The 17,639-nt window shown below is 40.1% G+C and overlaps 1 protein-coding gene across 1 annotated transcript; it reads left to right on the forward strand.

Moving 5' to 3' along the window:
* Positions 1 to 1,585: 1,585 nt before the first annotated feature.
* Positions 1,586 to 17,639, forward strand: LOC122657029 (acyl-coenzyme A thioesterase 13). Its single transcript, XM_043851768.1, has 3 exons — positions 1,586 to 1,803; positions 1,937 to 2,080; positions 17,229 to 17,639. The coding sequence occupies exons 1-3, from the start codon at positions 1,621 to 1,623 to the stop codon at positions 17,370 to 17,372; spliced, it is 471 nt and encodes a 156-aa protein (XP_043707703.1). The 5' UTR covers positions 1,586 to 1,620; the 3' UTR covers positions 17,373 to 17,639.

Here is a 17,639-nt window from a genome sequence, read left to right on the forward strand (position 1 = left end):
CTTCTTCTTTTTCACTCTCTATCTTTTGAAACCCTAGTTCTAATCCTCTTCTCTTTCTTTTATAGCTCTGACCTTTGTTATTATTTACTTCTTTTAATTTGATTCATTTGTAGGATAGAACAGGGAATTGCCATGTAGGAGCCATAGCTTCCATAATTGATGCAGTTTGGTGATGGATTCACAACAATCGGGTTCATTACTTTTCTTGCTCACAATTTCATTGCCACGACTTGAACTTGAGACTAGACCCGAACTTGAATCTTTGTCTTCCTCCTCTATTCTTTCGTTCTCCTCTTCCTTGCCAACTGAAACCGATGCATTGGACCATAAAATTGACTGGACAAGTGGACAACCACATTTCGTCTTGTGGAAATATATAACTCTACTATTATTCTCATTTCTTATTCGTGTCTTTCACCGAGTCACCCTACCAATAGTTGCCCATTTGTTACATTTCACCAATTCCAGATTCTTGAGCGACAGGAAAATCCAGTCTCAGGGGAAAAAAAAAAAAAGGTAAAACAATAAACAACTTAGAAGGGAAGAACCACAGAGTCATGTCATTCTAAGTATTAATTTACAAGGAGAGGAAAAATGAGGTTTGGCACCTTATTTAGAGTTTATCAGGGAAGAAGAACCAGAGAGTCATTTCGGCTGTGCTGCTTTGACGTTGCGCGTTCATTCTCTCAGCTTCATTCTCAGTCTCAGCTCGAACATTGGTTTAACTTTCAGTTTTGTTAACTATTGTTTCATAGTCTGAATGTCATCGTCTCCGCAGTGACGCATTTTTAGGCTTCTTGGCCGATATTGTGTGCTTGCAGACCTTCTTTTGGGATCGCGTTTGACATTGATACTCCTCATCACAATTCCAACGAAGGCAAGAACCTCTCTAAAATCCCGCATGCTCCTCTGAACTCCTCCATCAGTAAAGTCGATCATAGTGAAAGGGGATGCCCTAAGTGAAATCCAGCCTAATGTATCCCTAAATCAAATTTTGTGTTATGAAAAAAACAAAATCGATTATAGAATCAGGTTTACCATACAATGTTTGTTGGTAAAGAATTACTCCAAAAGTCCAAAAACAGAAAAAATCGATTCAGACTCAGAATCAATTTTTTGAAACAGAATGGTTGCCATACATACCCTAAGAAGCCCTCAACTCCTCGATTCCCTTCTTTTGTTCAATGGTATGAACTCAAAATGCAATGATGTATGATTCCTTGATTTTTTCCCTGATTTTCCCATATTTTTCTGATTTTTTACTAACTTAGACATACATATTGCATTAAAAATTTTAAAAGCATCTTCATCAAAAATAAAATAAAAAATACAGATTTAAAAACATGATTTGCCTTGCCTGGATTTGATGAGACCGAGTCACCAGATTTTTCTGAAAGACGAATCGAATCAGAAAACCTGATTTTCCTACAATGATTCAGAGTATCAGAATTCTAACCCCCCAAAAAAAATTAGTACCAGAATCATCGACGAATCAGTCAACGACGATCTCTTGAAAATTAAAAAGCCCTTTTTTCAATCAAAAAGTATAAGGGAACGATTTAAATGCCTCGGCATTACCAATTCCCAAATTCTTTCGTGAGTCCATTTTCAGTGAGAGAAATGGATTTGGAGTCGGTGAAGAGATTATTAGAGAAAGGGGGAGATGAGCGTGAGAATGCCTCGATCGATTCAGTGTCCAACAAAACGAAATTCTTCGACCCTTTTATCTTGCAAGGCATTCAAGTCGATGTCATCGAACCTGGTCGAGTCGTCTGCTCCATGAAAGTTCCTCCTCGTCTTCTGGTAAGTTTACGTTCCTGTTCAACTCATTTGATCCCAACCCAGAAACAAAATACTGGAAATTTAGTAATGGAGAGAGGGGAGTCCTCCTTAATGTTGATGTTGAGTTGGGTTTTCTTTTTCTGGTTGGATTCAGAATTCTGGTAATTTCCTTCACGGTGGAGCGACGGCATCTCTGGTAGATATAGTTGGATCAGCAGCAATCCATACCGTTGGAGCTCAAACAACCGGTGTTTCTATTGAGATCAGTGTTTCCTACTTGGATGCAGCTTTTGCTAATGTGGGTGCAACTAATCTGCTATTTCTACGAATTTAATCTTTATACCTTATTTGCGTATTGGTGTGTTAGTACTTTGATTTTCGGCATGATGGGCTGCTTCTTCAATTGGGAACTTAAAGAATCCCCAAATGTTTGTTACTTTCTTTCAATCAAAATTGACCAGCTATGAATATCTAGAAGCCAAGAGTGGAGACAATTAAGTATGCTTTTTTCATCACCTATAGGAAAATGGATTGTTGCTGTTGAAAATAATTGATAATCTTACTGAGTTCATCCTTTTTTTAATTTCACTAAGATTCAAGATCAGAAGACCACCTGTGTAAATATTTTAGCTTGTAGCTATGTGAACATATGCAGATTAGGCCCTTTCTTGTGAACATGGGTCCTTTAGGATGATATGGTATTTAATTTAGTCTTTGGATACAGGGGATTGAGAGTTGAGACTACATCTGATGTAAACTGGCTGTCTAAAACCAGCCGCAGGTGTAATCCCTACACCAGCATGAGTAGCCATCGGGCAGGTGTAGGGGAATTCCCTACACCAGCAGCAGTCGTGGGGTTATTAGGATTTAAATTAGTCTTTGTTTTCATTATTATTTATTTGGTTGTAATTCTAAATTAGGATTCCTAGTGCAAGTTTGAATCCTAATTAGAAGTACTAGTAACATTCCTATTTCTATTTTGAGTCCTAATCATGTTATGAGTCATAGTTAGTCATAGTTAGAATCTATTTTCTGTCCAGCCTTGAAGGCTATATAATGTAAGAGCTCAATTGAGCCCCCCACGATTTAATGAAGAAGAATATTGCTTAATGCATTCCACTGTCCTGAGATACGCTGTGAAGGTGAGGCTGAGGTAGCCTTCACTGGTTCACTGCTTCTCTCCTTCGAGTGCATTCAGATCTGTTCAAGTCTGTTACTGCTGATTGTTTGAAGATTCATAGCTCAGTTGTCCAAATCTGCTACCAGTTCAAGGATCCATCCAATAACAAGTAAGTAAATAATCTCCATCCCCAAACCTTTCTGATCCTAAATCTCTAAACCAAACCCTAACATCCCTCCATCCCTAAACATCACTTCCTTAATCTAAAATCTGCTCAGCCTGAACACTCCATCAGAAACAGCCCAAACTTGGACCGAAGCTCCCTCTCACTGTTTGGGAAACTCGATCCAAGCCCCTGCCCACAATACTTATTATAAGCCCTAGATTCCTACATTAATCTCCTTCTCAAAAACCTGAAACCCTAACCCTAGTTTTACTATTTACCTAATTATGCCCTAGCCCATCCCATTAAACCCTAGCAGATCCTGGTTCTAGTTCTTGTTGGCTTTATCCCCATTTAGGATTACATTATTTGGTATCAGAGCAGTGCTATGGGTTCTCCAAAATCAAGTGTTCCAACCACTCTACAACAACTGGCTGAGATAGTCAAGGTTTTATCTGAAGATGTGAAGACCATCAAGCAACAGGTTGATGTACTATCACAACTAGGTCCTACTGCATCTCCACAACAAATACCACAAATTGAAGCTGCTGTTTCATACACTAACAACCGACATCCACGTAGGTTACCATAGAGGGTTCCCACACAACAGACACACAGGATCAATAACAATTCTGCCTATGAAGAGGATGAAGATCACGATGGAAATGAGTATTACCATGATGATAAGCATAAGGTAAAACTGGATCTAAAGGAATATAATGGGAAACAGGACCCTATTGCATTCCATGACTGGTTAAGTGCTCTAGATGACTACCTCAAGTGGTTTCGGTTGTCTGAAGACCGAAAGATGCAGCTGGCCGCTACTATGTTAACTGGAGGAGCTAGAGATTGGTGGCGTACACATGAAGACAGGTTGATCCGTCGTCACATGGAACCAGTTACTTGGGCAGCTGTGAAAGAGATTCTCAAAGAGAAGTACTTACCTCCTTATCAGAGGCGTTTGCATGATCAACTAAACACTATATGACAAGGTACCTTAACAGTTGCGGAGTACATTGATGAATTTAATGACTTGCTCTCATGTACGGGTGTAGATGAGAATGATGACCAGCTTATATCCCGTTTCAAGTTGGGATTGAGGCTTGACATTAAAGATAAGATGGGCGTGGTTGAAATATATAATCTGAATCACTATTTTGAAAAGGCCATGGATGCTGAAGATTTACTCAAGGCTGCCCCATGAAGGTTCACACCGCAGTCTGGTGATATTAGGAGAACCTTTACTCCTAACAGATCTAGTGGTTTCCCTACCCGAGCTCCGCCAACTACAAAGGAAAAGGGTAAGGCACCCATGGGTAGTCAAACACCTAACAAGTGTTTCCATTGCCAACAAGATGGTCATTATGCAAGGTATTGTCCACAAAGAGGGAAGTCCAATTCAATGATTGCAGCCATGGAAACTAGTCCAGATGTCCAAGTGTATGACCCACAGTTTAATGAAAATTGGGCCGTTAATGCTGCCCTTGAGGGAGACGACTATGATGACACTTTGGAAGACGAAACTTATGAGGTAAATGTAGTAACCCGCGTTCTGGTTGCTGAATCTAAAGGAGAGGATTGGCGTCGACATTGCATCTTTTATACACTGATGAATAGTGGGTCAACAACCGCACAAGTGATCATGGACAGCGGTAGTTGTGTCAACGTGGTTTCTAAAGCTTTTGTCATTGAAGAGAAGCTTAAAGCTGAACCTCACCCACAAGGCCACAACCATACAAGATATCTTTACTTAATAATGATACTTTAGAGGTTAATCAACGATGTTCGGTGCCACTTAAAATTTTTAGTTATGAGGAGAATGTCTGGTGTGACATAATTCCTATGGTTCTGACTGATGTCTTACTGAGGAGGCCATGGTTGTATGATAACAATGTATTAACTGGAGGTACAAAAAATTAGTGTTTCTTTGACTTCAAAGGGAAATCACTGGTTCTGAACCCACTCAATGTTCCATTGATGAAGCCAAGGCTTAGAGCTGCCCAGTTGAAGCGACAACAGGTTTTGAAGACTATTGACAATAAACAGCCAATGAAAGGAGGATCAAGCAACAAGGTACCACATGCTAGTACAAGTACTATTAAGGCACAATCCATGGAGCAACAACTTCTGTCCCTACCCCATCGAGAATTCCTTACTACCAGTAAAGAGACAGGGTTGATATTAGCCTTGGTCATGAGAGCAGTGTCACCAGCCGCTACTACTATTCATCCCAAGCCCATAAAAGATCTACTTGATGACTTCTCAGATCTAGTACCAGACGATCTTCCGGATGAGCTACCTCCTATGAGGGATATTCAGCATGCCATTGATCTAGTACCAGGTTCAGTGCTACCAAATCTGCCCGCTTATCATCTCAGTCCTACTGAGCATGCCGAGCTCAAGAGACAAGTGGATGAACTGATTCGGAAGGGGTTTATTGTTGAGGGCATGAGCCCATGTGCTGTCCCAGCATTACTTACTCCAAAGAAAGATGGTACATGGAGGATGTGTATTGATAGCAGGGCAATAAACAGGATCACCGTCAAGTACAGATTTCCTATTCCAAGACTTGACGACATGTTAGACATGCTTACGGGTGCTTCCATCTTTTCGAAGATTGACTTGAAGAGCGGATATCATCAGATTTGGGTCCGCCCAGGGGATGAGTGGAAGACTGCGTTCAAGACAAAGGATGGTCTATATGAATGGAAAGTGATGCCTTTCGGTCTCAAAAACATTCCAAGCACCTTCATGCGTGCAATGACACAGGTACTTTGTCCATTCATCGGTAAGTTTCTTGTGGTTTACTTTTATGACATTCTTATCTACAGCCATACCACGGAGGAGCATCTCGATCATCTGAAGAAAGTGATGAGAGTGTTACGTATAGAGAAACTCTTCATCAACCTCAAAAAGTGTTCTTGTATGTTGCCTAAGGTTATCTTCCTTGGGTTTATTATATCTTCAGAAGGGGTTGAAGCTGATCCGGAAAAAGTGCAAAGCATAGTCGATTGGCCAGTACCACACACCTTGACAGAGGTTAGGAGTTTCTACGGCCTAGCATCTTTTTATTTATTCGGAACTTCAATGGTATCATGGCACCCATTACTGAATGCATGAGAGAAAGTAAGGGCAAATTCCAGTGGACACCGGCTGCTACCAAAGCGTTTGCCTTGATCAAGCAAAAGATGACCGAGGCACCTGTTCTACGGCTCCCAAACTTTGATGTCATCTTTGAGGTAGCTACAAATGCATCCCACGTTGGGATTGGAGGAGTTCTCATGCAATCAAATCATCCCATTGCCTTCTATAGTGAGAAACTCAACGATGCTAAGCGGCGTTATTCTACCTATGATTTAGAGCTTTATGCAGTGATCCAGATTCTAAAGCATTGGAGAGACTACCTTGTGGGCAAAGAATTTATTCTATACTCTAACCATGAAGCCCTAAAGTATCTCCATTCTCAGCGATCCATAAGCAACCGCCATGCTAAATGGATCGCCTATCTCCAAGAGTTTAATTTCGTTATGAAGTACAAAGTAGGCAAAGAGAACCAGGTAGCTGATGTGCTAAGTAGGAAAGTACTCACCATGTCCACCTCTTCTACTCACAGTATAGGCATCGAACATATCAAAGATGAGTACACGACTGATGCTAATTTTTCTTCCATTCAGACTACATTACGGCAAGGCGAAACTGATGCCAAATACTCCCTACGTGATGGATAGCTCTTCTTAGGGACACGCCTATGTATCCCTAACACGTCCCTTCAGCAACACCTCATTAGGGAGCTGCATGGCGGCGGCATGGGAGGGCATTTTGGCATTAGCAAGACATATGCTGCAGTTGCTGATTTGTATTATTGGCCACATCTTCAACACGATGTCCAACAGGTGATCTAGCGTTGTCGTGCTTGTCAGCTTGCCAAGGGTGATAAGCAAAACACGGGCCTCTACACACCTCTTCCAGTGCCTCATGCACCCTGGTTACATATCAGTATGGACTTTGTTCTGGGTTTACCACCTACACGAGAGCGTCATGATTCTATATTTGTGGTGGTGGATAGGTTTTCAAAGATGGCTTATTTCCTTCCCTGTCGGAAGACATTTGATGCAAGTCACATAGCTAAACTCTTCTTCAAAGAGGTGGTACGTATTCATGGGCTACCCGAGTCCATTGTTTCTGATTGTGATGTGAAATTCACTAGCTATTTTTGGAAGACCCTGTGGATGAAGACCAATACCAAGCTGAAGTTCTCCACCACCTTTCATCCTCGGACGGATGGGTAGACAAAAGTGGTTAATTGCAGTTTGGGCAATCTCCTCGGATGTCTTGTTCGTGATCATGAGAAAGATTGGCCTTCTATCCTTGATATTGCGAGTTCACATACAATAGTTTCGCAATCGAACCACCGGCCGTACTCCATTTGAGATTGTTTTGGGTCTACAACCCAAGCGCCCCGTGGATTTGCTCCCTCATCCTCCTCATGTTCGTGTTAGTGTGGACGCTGATGAGTTCCTCCGCCACATCATCGAGGTCCATACCGTCGTTCGCCGACGCATTGCTATTAACAATGAAGGATACAAGGCAGCTGCTGATCGTCATCGCCGATATGTGGAATTCCAACCTGGTGATTTGGTGATGGTTCGTATTTCTCCTGAGCGACTTCCTCCTGGAGCCAATCATAAGCTCCATCCTCGCAAGATGGGTCCTTTCAAGGTGCAACAACGCATTGGGACAAATGCCTATATGCTCGAGCTTCCCCCTTCCATGAAGATTAACAATGTTTTCAACGTGGCTGATCTCATCCGCTATGTCGGCCACCATTCGGACGAAGGTGATACTAGACATGCTCTCCGCCTCCCCCAATTTGCCACCCCTACTGCTGATGGTATTGAGAATGTGCTTGACAACAAGTTTACTACGATGCAGGGTGGTCGTGGTTATTACTCTTTCCTTGTTAAATGGAGGGATCGTCCTACCAGTGACAGTACATGGATTCATGCCGACGACTTCAAGCGCCTTGATCCGGATCTATACGAGCTCTACATGTCTTTTCTCCATTCGTCGGAGACGAATGTTTTTAAGAGAGGGGGAGTTGATGTAAACTGGCTGTCTAAAACCAGCCGCAGGTGTAGGGATTCTTCCCTACACCAGCATGAGTAACCATCAAGCAGGTGTAGCGGAATTCCCTACACCAGCAGCAGTCGTGGGATTATTAGGATTTAAATTAGTCTTTGTTTTCATTATTATTATTATTTATTTGTTGTAATTCTAAATTAGGATTCCTAGTGCAAGTTTGAATCCTAATTAGAAGTACTAGTAACATTCCTATTTCTATTTTGAGTCCTAGTCATGTTATGAGTCATAGTTAGTCATAGTTAGAATCTATTTTCTGTCCAGCCTTGAAGGCTATATAATGTAAGAGCTCAATTGAGCCCCCCACGATTTAATGAAGAAGAATATTGCTTAATGCATTCCACTGTCCTGAGATAGGCTGTGAAGGTGAGGCTGAGGTAGCCTTCCCTGGTTCACTGCTCCTCTCCTTCGAGTGCATTCAGATCTGTTCAAGTCTGTTATCTTCGTTTGAAGATTCATAGCTCAGTTGTCCAAATCTGCTACCAGTTCAAGGATCCATCAAATAACAAGTAAGTAAATAATCTCCATCCCCAAACTTTTCTGATCCTAAACCTCTAAACCAAACCCTAACATCCCTCCATCCCCAAACATCACTTCCTTAACCTAAAATCTGCCCAGCCTGAACCCACCCTCAGAAACAGCCCAAACTTGGACCGAAGCTCCCTCTCACTGTTTGGGAAATTCGATCCAAGCCCCTGCCCACAATACTTATTATAAGCCCTAGATTCCTACATTAATCTCCTTCTCAAAAACCTGAAACCCTAACCGTAGTTTCACTATTTACCTAATTCTGCCCTAGTCCATTCCATTAAACCCTAGCAGATCCTGGTTCTGGTTCTAGTTGGCTTTATCCCCATCTAGGATTACATTAACATCTCAATGGGCAGTAGTGATGGTTGCTACTTGTGATTTGCTTACCTTCTAAACTAGAATGAACGAATTTACCCATTGATGCATTTTAAACACTCGCTGTAGCCATAACTACGACCCACATACAGAGGGTTCTTGAGTCTTGACAGATCAATTATGGGAAGGAACACAATGTCAATCTAGTTCCACTTGAGCGTCTTCACAGCCTGACAATATGGTCATTGGCTACCACTAGATGAGTCCAGAAATTTCAACAATGATACATAACAGTTCCAAAATCCTTGACTTATCACAAACAAAAGTTCCTCCCCATCCGTAGTGGGTATTGATTACTCATCAGAAAATAAACCAACAATCTCAAGAACCCCAGGCTATGGAGCCAAGCTTCTATCAGATATATGTACCAAGATAGTGCAAGGTATCAGTTGAATAGAAGTTATCATAAGCGCCTTATCAAACGTGATGCACAAGCCCTTCAATCCCCACAAAAGCCACAGTATGGTAGGCTTATGACATTGTTTCCAAGTTTCATAGCCATGGCAGTAATCTTACGTGAATCAGATAAGGAGGAGAGTTATTTGCAGGCTACGAAGGGATCTAGTAAGGATAGGTATGGTTGTATCTTATTGTTCCGTTTTCCTAGATTATTTGGGGATAAAAGCACCAAAAAGTTCAAAGCCCTGTAAATTCTTTAACATGTGTGTGTATGTACTTTTTTTTTTTTTAATGGAACTTCCAGAGGGTATCAGAGAACCTTAGACCTCAGGTTTGGTTGGACCACTTGATGGCATCAAGAAACTAATGCCATCAAATGAGTATTAAGATGGAAGAAGCAGAATTACTAACTATTTTTTAAGATAGGAACTTTTGGGCTTCTTATCTTTTCCCTGTTTCTTTTTTTTTTTTTAACTTGCTTAAACAAAAGGTGAAATGTGGATATGTTAGGATGATTAAAACTCCTGAAACCCTACTGCTAAAGAAGGAAAGGTGTGTTGGCATATGGAGAAGATGTGATAAGATGTAGCTAGTGCTGCATGGGTTGATTGGTAAAGTGTCTCTGTCTGGATTCTGAAACAGGCGTAGGTATCTTTTTCTCCATATCTGCTGGATATTTATCTTTTTTTTCCTGAGTTTTTGGTGACATAAAAGAGCATTATGGTCATGATAACTGTTCTCCACAAGGGCAAAAAATTGAAGCAGAAATATGACATTGAATTCTCTATATTCTTGTGCCCAGTTATCTGATAACTCCTACTAAGGTTCCTTCCCTCTATACCACATTTGTCGACAAGAAAAAAGAGGACCCCTTCTAACGATTTTATTTATAAACGGATTTTTATTCCATTTAGAATATCTGACTAATCCTAAATGTCAGTATTGAAGCATATCAGGTCCAATTTGTGGTATCCATAAAATCTTCCTATATTTTGGCTGGTCCTGTCATGGTCAAAAAGTGGCATTTTGCTACCCAAAACAGGTTCTTGTCTTAGTGTTTGATTATGTGTTCTTGGAGAGCATACCAAATTAATCCTTGGGTGAATGGAAAAAAAAACTGTTAGCAAATATTTATCAAAAAAAGAAAAAAAATTGATACAAACATCAGCCTGCTTTGCCTTTTCTCCTTCGATTCTTTTAGGTCATTCTGAAGAATAATCAACAAAACTACACAACAGCCTGATGGTAAGCAGGATAAAGATACACAGCTGACTTGACCCAAGCCACAAAAGATTCCTGTGTCCACTTCATTTATGCAAGGAAAGTTAAACGGATTTGTACCCCTAATGATGGCAAGGCATCTGTTTCTTACATTTCGAGCATTCATTTTAATTTTCTTATCAATATATCCTATAGTTAATGTTAATGATTAATGAAAGTCCTGGCTACTGAAAATTGGTAAAGAAAGGCACAAGCTCAGAGAGGCCACATTGTGCTTGCTTCACTGATTCTGAATGTGAAACTGGCCTCTTCACTCACCAACTCAAACTCAAAATTTCTTCCTGCATATCTTTCCCAAGTCTATAATTTTTGGTATCCTTTACTAAAGTTCCCACATATAGATTTCTTCCTAACAAGAAGGTCCCACAGATTGTATTGTAAGGACTGTAATGTCATATGTGGGGAGAGCCTAACCACTCAACATATATTGGTGGTCTTGGATATGTGCCTCATTATGCAAAATCATAAGATAGGGGAGCCTATTCGCCCTAAGATAAGGTGGTGGGGCTTAAAAGGAGATTCCTTGAAATTGTTTATGGATAAAGTAGTCAAAACAAGGAAAATCGGACTTTGAAGGCGACACTAATACGATGTGGGACGAGATGATGGCTTGTATTAAGATGGTTTCCAAGGAGGTACTAAGGAAATCAAAAGGTGAACGTTATACCCCTAGGGAGACTTGGTGGTGGGATGATGAGGTCCAAGCTGCCATTGAGACTAAGAAAGCTAGTTTTAAGACATGGAAAAAGACTAAAGAAGTAGAGGATCTAAAAAGGTATAAATTTGTCAAAAATGAAGATAAGAAGATTGTGGGAAAAACAAGGACTAGGAAATATTATGATCTTTATAACAATCTGAACAGAAAGGAAGGGGAAAAAGCTTTCTATTAGATAGCTAAAGTAAGAGAAATGATGAGCAGGGATTTCGACCATGTTAGATGTATTAAAAGTGAAGATGATAGAGTACTAATAAGGGATGAGGGCATTAAGAAGCGATGGGAAGCGTACATTTGCAACCTACTAAATGAAGACTTCTTGACTAATAGTGCTCCAAAGGGCTACATTACTCATCGAGAGTCGAGACATCGCATGTTGCAGATATATACTCGCAATTAGGGTGTCTGAAGTAAAATAAGCTTTAAGAAATATGAAAGCAGGCAAGGTACTAGACCCAAACGGAGTCCCAATAGAAGTGTGGATGAGCCTAGGATTTTGTGGTTTAGCCAGGCTAACCAAGTTGTTTAACAAGATTATGAGTACAAAGAAAATGCCAGATGAATGGAGGAAAAGTATTGAGGTCCCGATTTACAAAAATAAAGGTGATATTTAGAGTTGCATTAACTATAGAGGCATAAAGCTAATGATTCATACGATGAAGTTATGGGAGAGAGTTATTGATACCCACTTGAGGAAGGAGACTACTATTTCGGAGAACCAATTTACCTTTATGGTAGGAAGATCCACGATGGAGGCTATTTTCTTACTTACAAGACTCATGGAAAGGTATAGAGAAGGCAGGAAGGATCTCTATATGGTCTTTATTGACCTAGAAAAGGCCTATGAATGAGTCCCTAGAGATCTAATCTGGCACATACTAGAGAAGAGAAGCGTGTCATTTAAATATGTCAACATAATTAAAGATATGTATGATGGTGTGGTGACTAGTGTAAGAACTGTGGGGGGAGGGTCAAGGTAGTGAGCTCCCAATTACTATTGGGCTACATCAAGGATCTGTCTTAAGTCCTTATTTGTCTGCGCTTGTCATGAATGATTTAACGAGAGACATACAAGATGAGATTCCTTGGTGTATGCCTTTTGCTGATGCATTTGTATTAGTGAATGAGACAAAAGAAGGGATTAACGCCAAGTTGGAGTTATGAAGATCAACCTTGGAATCAAAAGGTCTAAAGATAAGTAGAACAAAGACGGAGTTATGGTGTGTAACTCTAGCCACAGAATGATGGTTAAGGCGGTGGTCAACGTTGATGATAAGGAGATACCTCAAAGTGATTGTTTTAGATATCTGGGTTTTATCATAAATAAAGAAGGCAATATGGAGGATGATGTTTCTCAAAGAATTAAAATAGGATGAATGAAGTGGAGAGGTGTGAGCGGAGTACTATGTGATCAGCGTAATCCTTTACAGCTTAATATTAGAGCTGAGTTGGGAGTAGCCCCTTGTACGGGATAAGCTACGAGAGAGTCGCTTGAGGTGGCATGGCCATGTCCAACAGAGGTGATGCAGATTCGTCACCGAAATGGGCTTATTTCTTTAGAAATAAGTCTAGGGTTGGGTTATAAGTATGTTGGGCCTTTGATCCCACGGGTTTTCTATGTAATAGGCCACTTTTATGGGCTTAAAAGAGGGTACATAGGTTGCATACAGGATTAGCCCAATATTTAGTCTATTTTTATGTTTTTAATTGAACTGGTTTAAATTGGTTGCATCCAATTGGTTCAATTGGTCTAATTTAAGTGAAGTGATCCTATTGGCTAAGAGGTTCTTATATCCTATTGGCTAGTAGGGAATCTTCTTTATTTTAAGTAGTTTAAGTTGTTTTTAAGTCATTAAGACTCTATTTTGAGTCTATTTTAGTTTCCTAGTCAGTTTAAGTTACCTAATAGGTTAGGGATTGGGTTAGGCCTTTCCTTTTAGAGTAAAAGTCTATTTTTGAGTCTTTTATATAAGGTTGTAAGGGGCAAAGCCTTGAACACGAATTTGATTAATGAAAAGCTTTTTGTTTGCTGCTGCCCTGCTCTGTTGAGTGTTACTTTGTTGAGTGCGCATCCTTGTGGTTCTATCAAGGTGGAAAGGGACTGGTGGAATCCGGTTGACTCCTTACGCCGTGCGGCTGGGAGGATCTTCTTCAATTCGAAGGTGGTTCTATCCTTCACATCTGTTCAAGCTGCTGCTAGTGGAATCTCCAGTAAGTTTGACACCCAATTTCTTCTTCTAACCCTCTAATCCTTTCCCCCAATTGATCCCCTTTATGTTTTGTTTGAATCCCATAAACCCTAACTCCATTAAACCCTAGATCTTGCTGTCCAGTTTTACAGAATTTTCAAAACACTTAAAACTCTATAATACCTACATTATTATTGTCCTATAAACCTGCCTAGCCATACCCCCTAACCCCCTTCCATTATCCTAACCTAAGCCCTAGATTTGACCTAAAACTGCAATTCTGTCCTACTGAAACTGCAGAACCAGCAGCCCCTTTGTTTCTTGTTATTGGTCCTGGTTTAATTGGCTTCTAGTAGGGCTTTACCCTATCTAGAACTACATTAAGAGGCCTTCGGATGCTCCAGTTCGGAGGAGTGATTTGATTTAGATGGAAGCAACTAAAAGAGCCAGGGGCAGGCTTAAAATACCCTAAGTGAAGCGGTGAGGAAAGACATTAATGTAAGACCAAGTCCCAGTGATCTAGCCCCAAGCAGGATCCCAACATATATACTCAATAGGTTCTGATTTCAGACATACAGTCAATAACAGAAAACCTAATCCTTCATAAAGAGTAAGTTTCAAACAATAGGTAGAAGCCACCATATGCGGCTTAATACCAATCGAGTATGGATATCTAAGGGCTGATCAAACCCTGAAAATCTCTGGTCAAAGGAAGTGTTGGCTGCTGAAACAACTCAGTCACAGAATTAGAAACTAAACTAAAAAATAGAAGTTGAGAGGGTAAACTCAAACCAGCCAGAAACTTAGCCTCAAATTTGGATCGAATGGAGGTTTATTTGAGTTGATATTGTGCTCTGAATATCTCCCAGATCCGATGAAAGGTGGCAGAGATACAAGCCTTCAAAGTTGCAGCAAAGAACTTGGGGAACTGGCCAGCTGATAGCACTGATGGGGAACTTCAACGTCTCTCGGACCTGTGGTATGCTGATCCACAAATACAGGTCGAGACCTCCTGCTGTGAGGTAGTGATAGCTGGTTGCAGGGATAACCAGACTCTAACCGACAGTAATGAAAATAGAAACATTCTAACTGCAGCTGCTGTTGTGTCTCTGATCAGTAGCTATCACAGTAGCAGCAACTTGGATTTCAATAGAGAATTTTAGAAGATGATTTCAGCAGCTCCTGTTAGCCTTGGTTGATCTCAGTTGTGCACAGAAAACTAAATCAGAATAGGGAAAGAGAAAGGGATCGATTGGAGAGGAAAAGGAAGAAGAAGAAGGATAGAAAGAGGGGCCCTCTCAGCCATGGTCTCTCTCACCATGCCTGCCTCTTACAGCAAAACCAGTTTAAGGTTTCTTTAAAAAAAAAAAAAAACTCAAATCGTGGCTGTGTAGAGCAGCCTCTACTATTATTAATACTTTCAAAACATCCCTCTTTCGTGGAGAGGGAAAACTCTTTACAAAAATAGTAATGATTCTAATCTAAGTTTACATATCAAAATAGAAACTAGATCCAAGAAATAAAAATTAGCTGATAGCTACCTAACAAGAATGGAAATTAAATAAAGTAGCAAGCAACTAATTGGAAACTAACAAAATAGAAAGTAAATAAATATCTCCTCAAGACTCTATAGATAACAGCTCGACATCTCTTGGTTGAAGTCTACACACAATAGCAAATTGTATTGGACTTATCTACTATGCAAGCTGTCATGGGTCCCACAAAATAGAAAGTTCCTTGAATTGCATCAGATATGCATAGCTTAGGTCTCATATCTTGTATGACTTGAACAGAGCTGATTGGAGAACAAGGATCCATGTAGCCGACCCCATCTAGTTGGGATAAGGCTATGTTGTTGTTGTTATTGTTTACTAAAGTTCCCACAAGCTCCATGTTGCAAAGACAGACAGACAGACTTCTTTCATAAACTAGGCTTTAAGAACTTCAGGAACGTAAGAGAAATGGACTCTAGAAAGGTTTGTTGCACAAGATAGACAGATAGACTTCTTTCATAAGCTAGGCTTTAAGAACTTCAGGAACATAAGAGAAATGGGCTCTAGAAAGGTTTGTGCAACAATTTTTTCTTCATTATATGGAGAAAAATAAAGAAAATAAAATGCATTTTCCCAAGACTCTCTGTCAGGCAGCTGGAAATGTGATTGCATTTTCCAAAAGTATCGTACATATGTGCAACAATTTTTTTCTTTTTGATGAGAATTAAAGGAAATCTGCATGCTTTTTCCTTAGATTCTGTATTTTAAATTACCTGAAACAAACGGTTAAAATGTGTTCCATATTCTGGATTATGCTTTGTCTTCTATCTTTTTTCTTCCCCCATCTCTTTATTTCTTTTGGTAAGTGAGCTTTCTTTTTGTTGGCCTGATTTTGCTAATGGTTGAAAAAATAGTTGAGGCAGTCTTTCCTTGCATCACAATTCAGGAGGGTTTAAATGATTTGGATGAACTGTTAATATTTATTTTCTATTGTGCTGTTGTTTGGTTAACTTGTTTGGAGTTGATAAAATAGTGGGGACCATGCCAAGCAACTTGCCCTGCACAATTGATCGAAGCAAAATGAAACATAATTTTGATGAGGGTATTTACCGTAGCCTTTGATTATAAAAGAGTGGGAACATGGCATCATTTTAGCAATCCTTATCAAGGTTTTATCTTGGTAAATTTGTTTTATGGTTACTCTTGTCAAGGCATATTCATTCTAGTTATTACTAAAGGCTATAATGCATTGACTTGACCTCTGTGGCATATATCAGGTTCCCCTTATGTAGTATTTGTTCAGAGTGACAGCTGTTGCCAACATAGTTGTCAAGTCGTCCAGGCGCCTTGATCGACTTGGGCGCCTAGGCGGACACGCCTTGGTCGCCTAGTTGGTGTCACCTTGATTTTTTAACCACTCCAACGCCGCCTAGATGCCGTGACAACTATGGTTGCCGATGGCAATCGTTATATTGTGCCCATGGCCTGCTAATTTAGGTCAACTGTGGGTTGTTTCTCATTCTGGATGCTGGAAGTATGGCTGTTTACTCAATAAAGTCTGTTGGTAAGAGTATTGTTTATAAAATGACCGCATAAGTTTCCTTTCTCCTGTTCTTATTCTTGAAATGTATTGGAAACTACAGAGATATCTTATGTTTCTCCACGTAATTTACATTCTGCTTAATCAGTTTGTCCACTGATTTCCTAATTCCTCTCCCTGGAAACTCTTCAACAGTCCCTGTGGGAACACATTCGCCAGATTATGTACTTATTATTTGCCTTATTGAATTGGACTATGATGCAGATCTTGCACTTAGCCATTACGATATTTCTCTTCTGGGTGTTCTCTATCAATTAGTGGCCTTTTGTTCTGCTGGTCAGGGTGGTTGAGTTTTATTTTACGTTTGGTAATTGTATATTAGAAGTTTGTTTTCTGCAGATCTGGATTTGGATGAGTTGGATTTTTTTATTCCCAAATTTGAGTCTCCAATTGTAATTAAGCCTATCTGATGTGCAATCTTTGTCATGGCTATTGATTCAGGAAGAAATTGAAATTGATGCCAAAGTCTTACGTGTTGGAAAGGCAATTGGAGTTGTCAATGTTGAGCTGAGGAAGAAAAAGACAGCGAAGGTATTTGCGCAGGGACGTCACACTAAGTATCTTGCTGTATCTAGCAATTTATAAAGGGTTTATTACCTTTTCGGTTACATGTTTAAACTTATCATGTTTGAGCTATCTCCATTGCAAAAGGAAGATGTGGATTGGTGAACCAATAATATATCTCATAATCATGTGCTGATGGGTAAATGCTCGCATGCTCTGATGTGAGAAGTGCCAATGACATTGTTATTAGGATTTGATCCCACACAAACCAGTATTGACATAATTTACATCTCCAGTCTGTAAGCAGGAGTAAAGCCAAAGTAACTTAATTGATGACTTCTATTGTTG

The sequence above is a fragment of the Telopea speciosissima genome, chromosome 3 (genome assembly GCF_018873765.1).
Source record: "Telopea speciosissima isolate NSW1024214 ecotype Mountain lineage chromosome 3, Tspe_v1, whole genome shotgun sequence".
In the NCBI taxonomy this organism is placed as follows: domain Eukaryota; kingdom Viridiplantae; phylum Streptophyta; class Magnoliopsida; order Proteales; family Proteaceae; genus Telopea; species Telopea speciosissima.

Coding starts and splice junctions, on each gene's coding strand:
- LOC122657029 (XM_043851768.1), top strand. CDS start 1,621: ATGGATTTGGAGTCGGTGAAGAGATTATTAGAGAAAGGGGGAGATGAG. Junction 1,804..1,936: donor AAGTTCCTCCTCGTCTTCTG/GTAAGTTTACGT, acceptor GGTTGGATTCAG/AATTCTGGTAATTTCCTTCA. Junction 2,081..17,228: donor TGGATGCAGCTTTTGCTAAT/GTGGGTGCAACT, acceptor CTATTGATTCAG/GAAGAAATTGAAATTGATGC.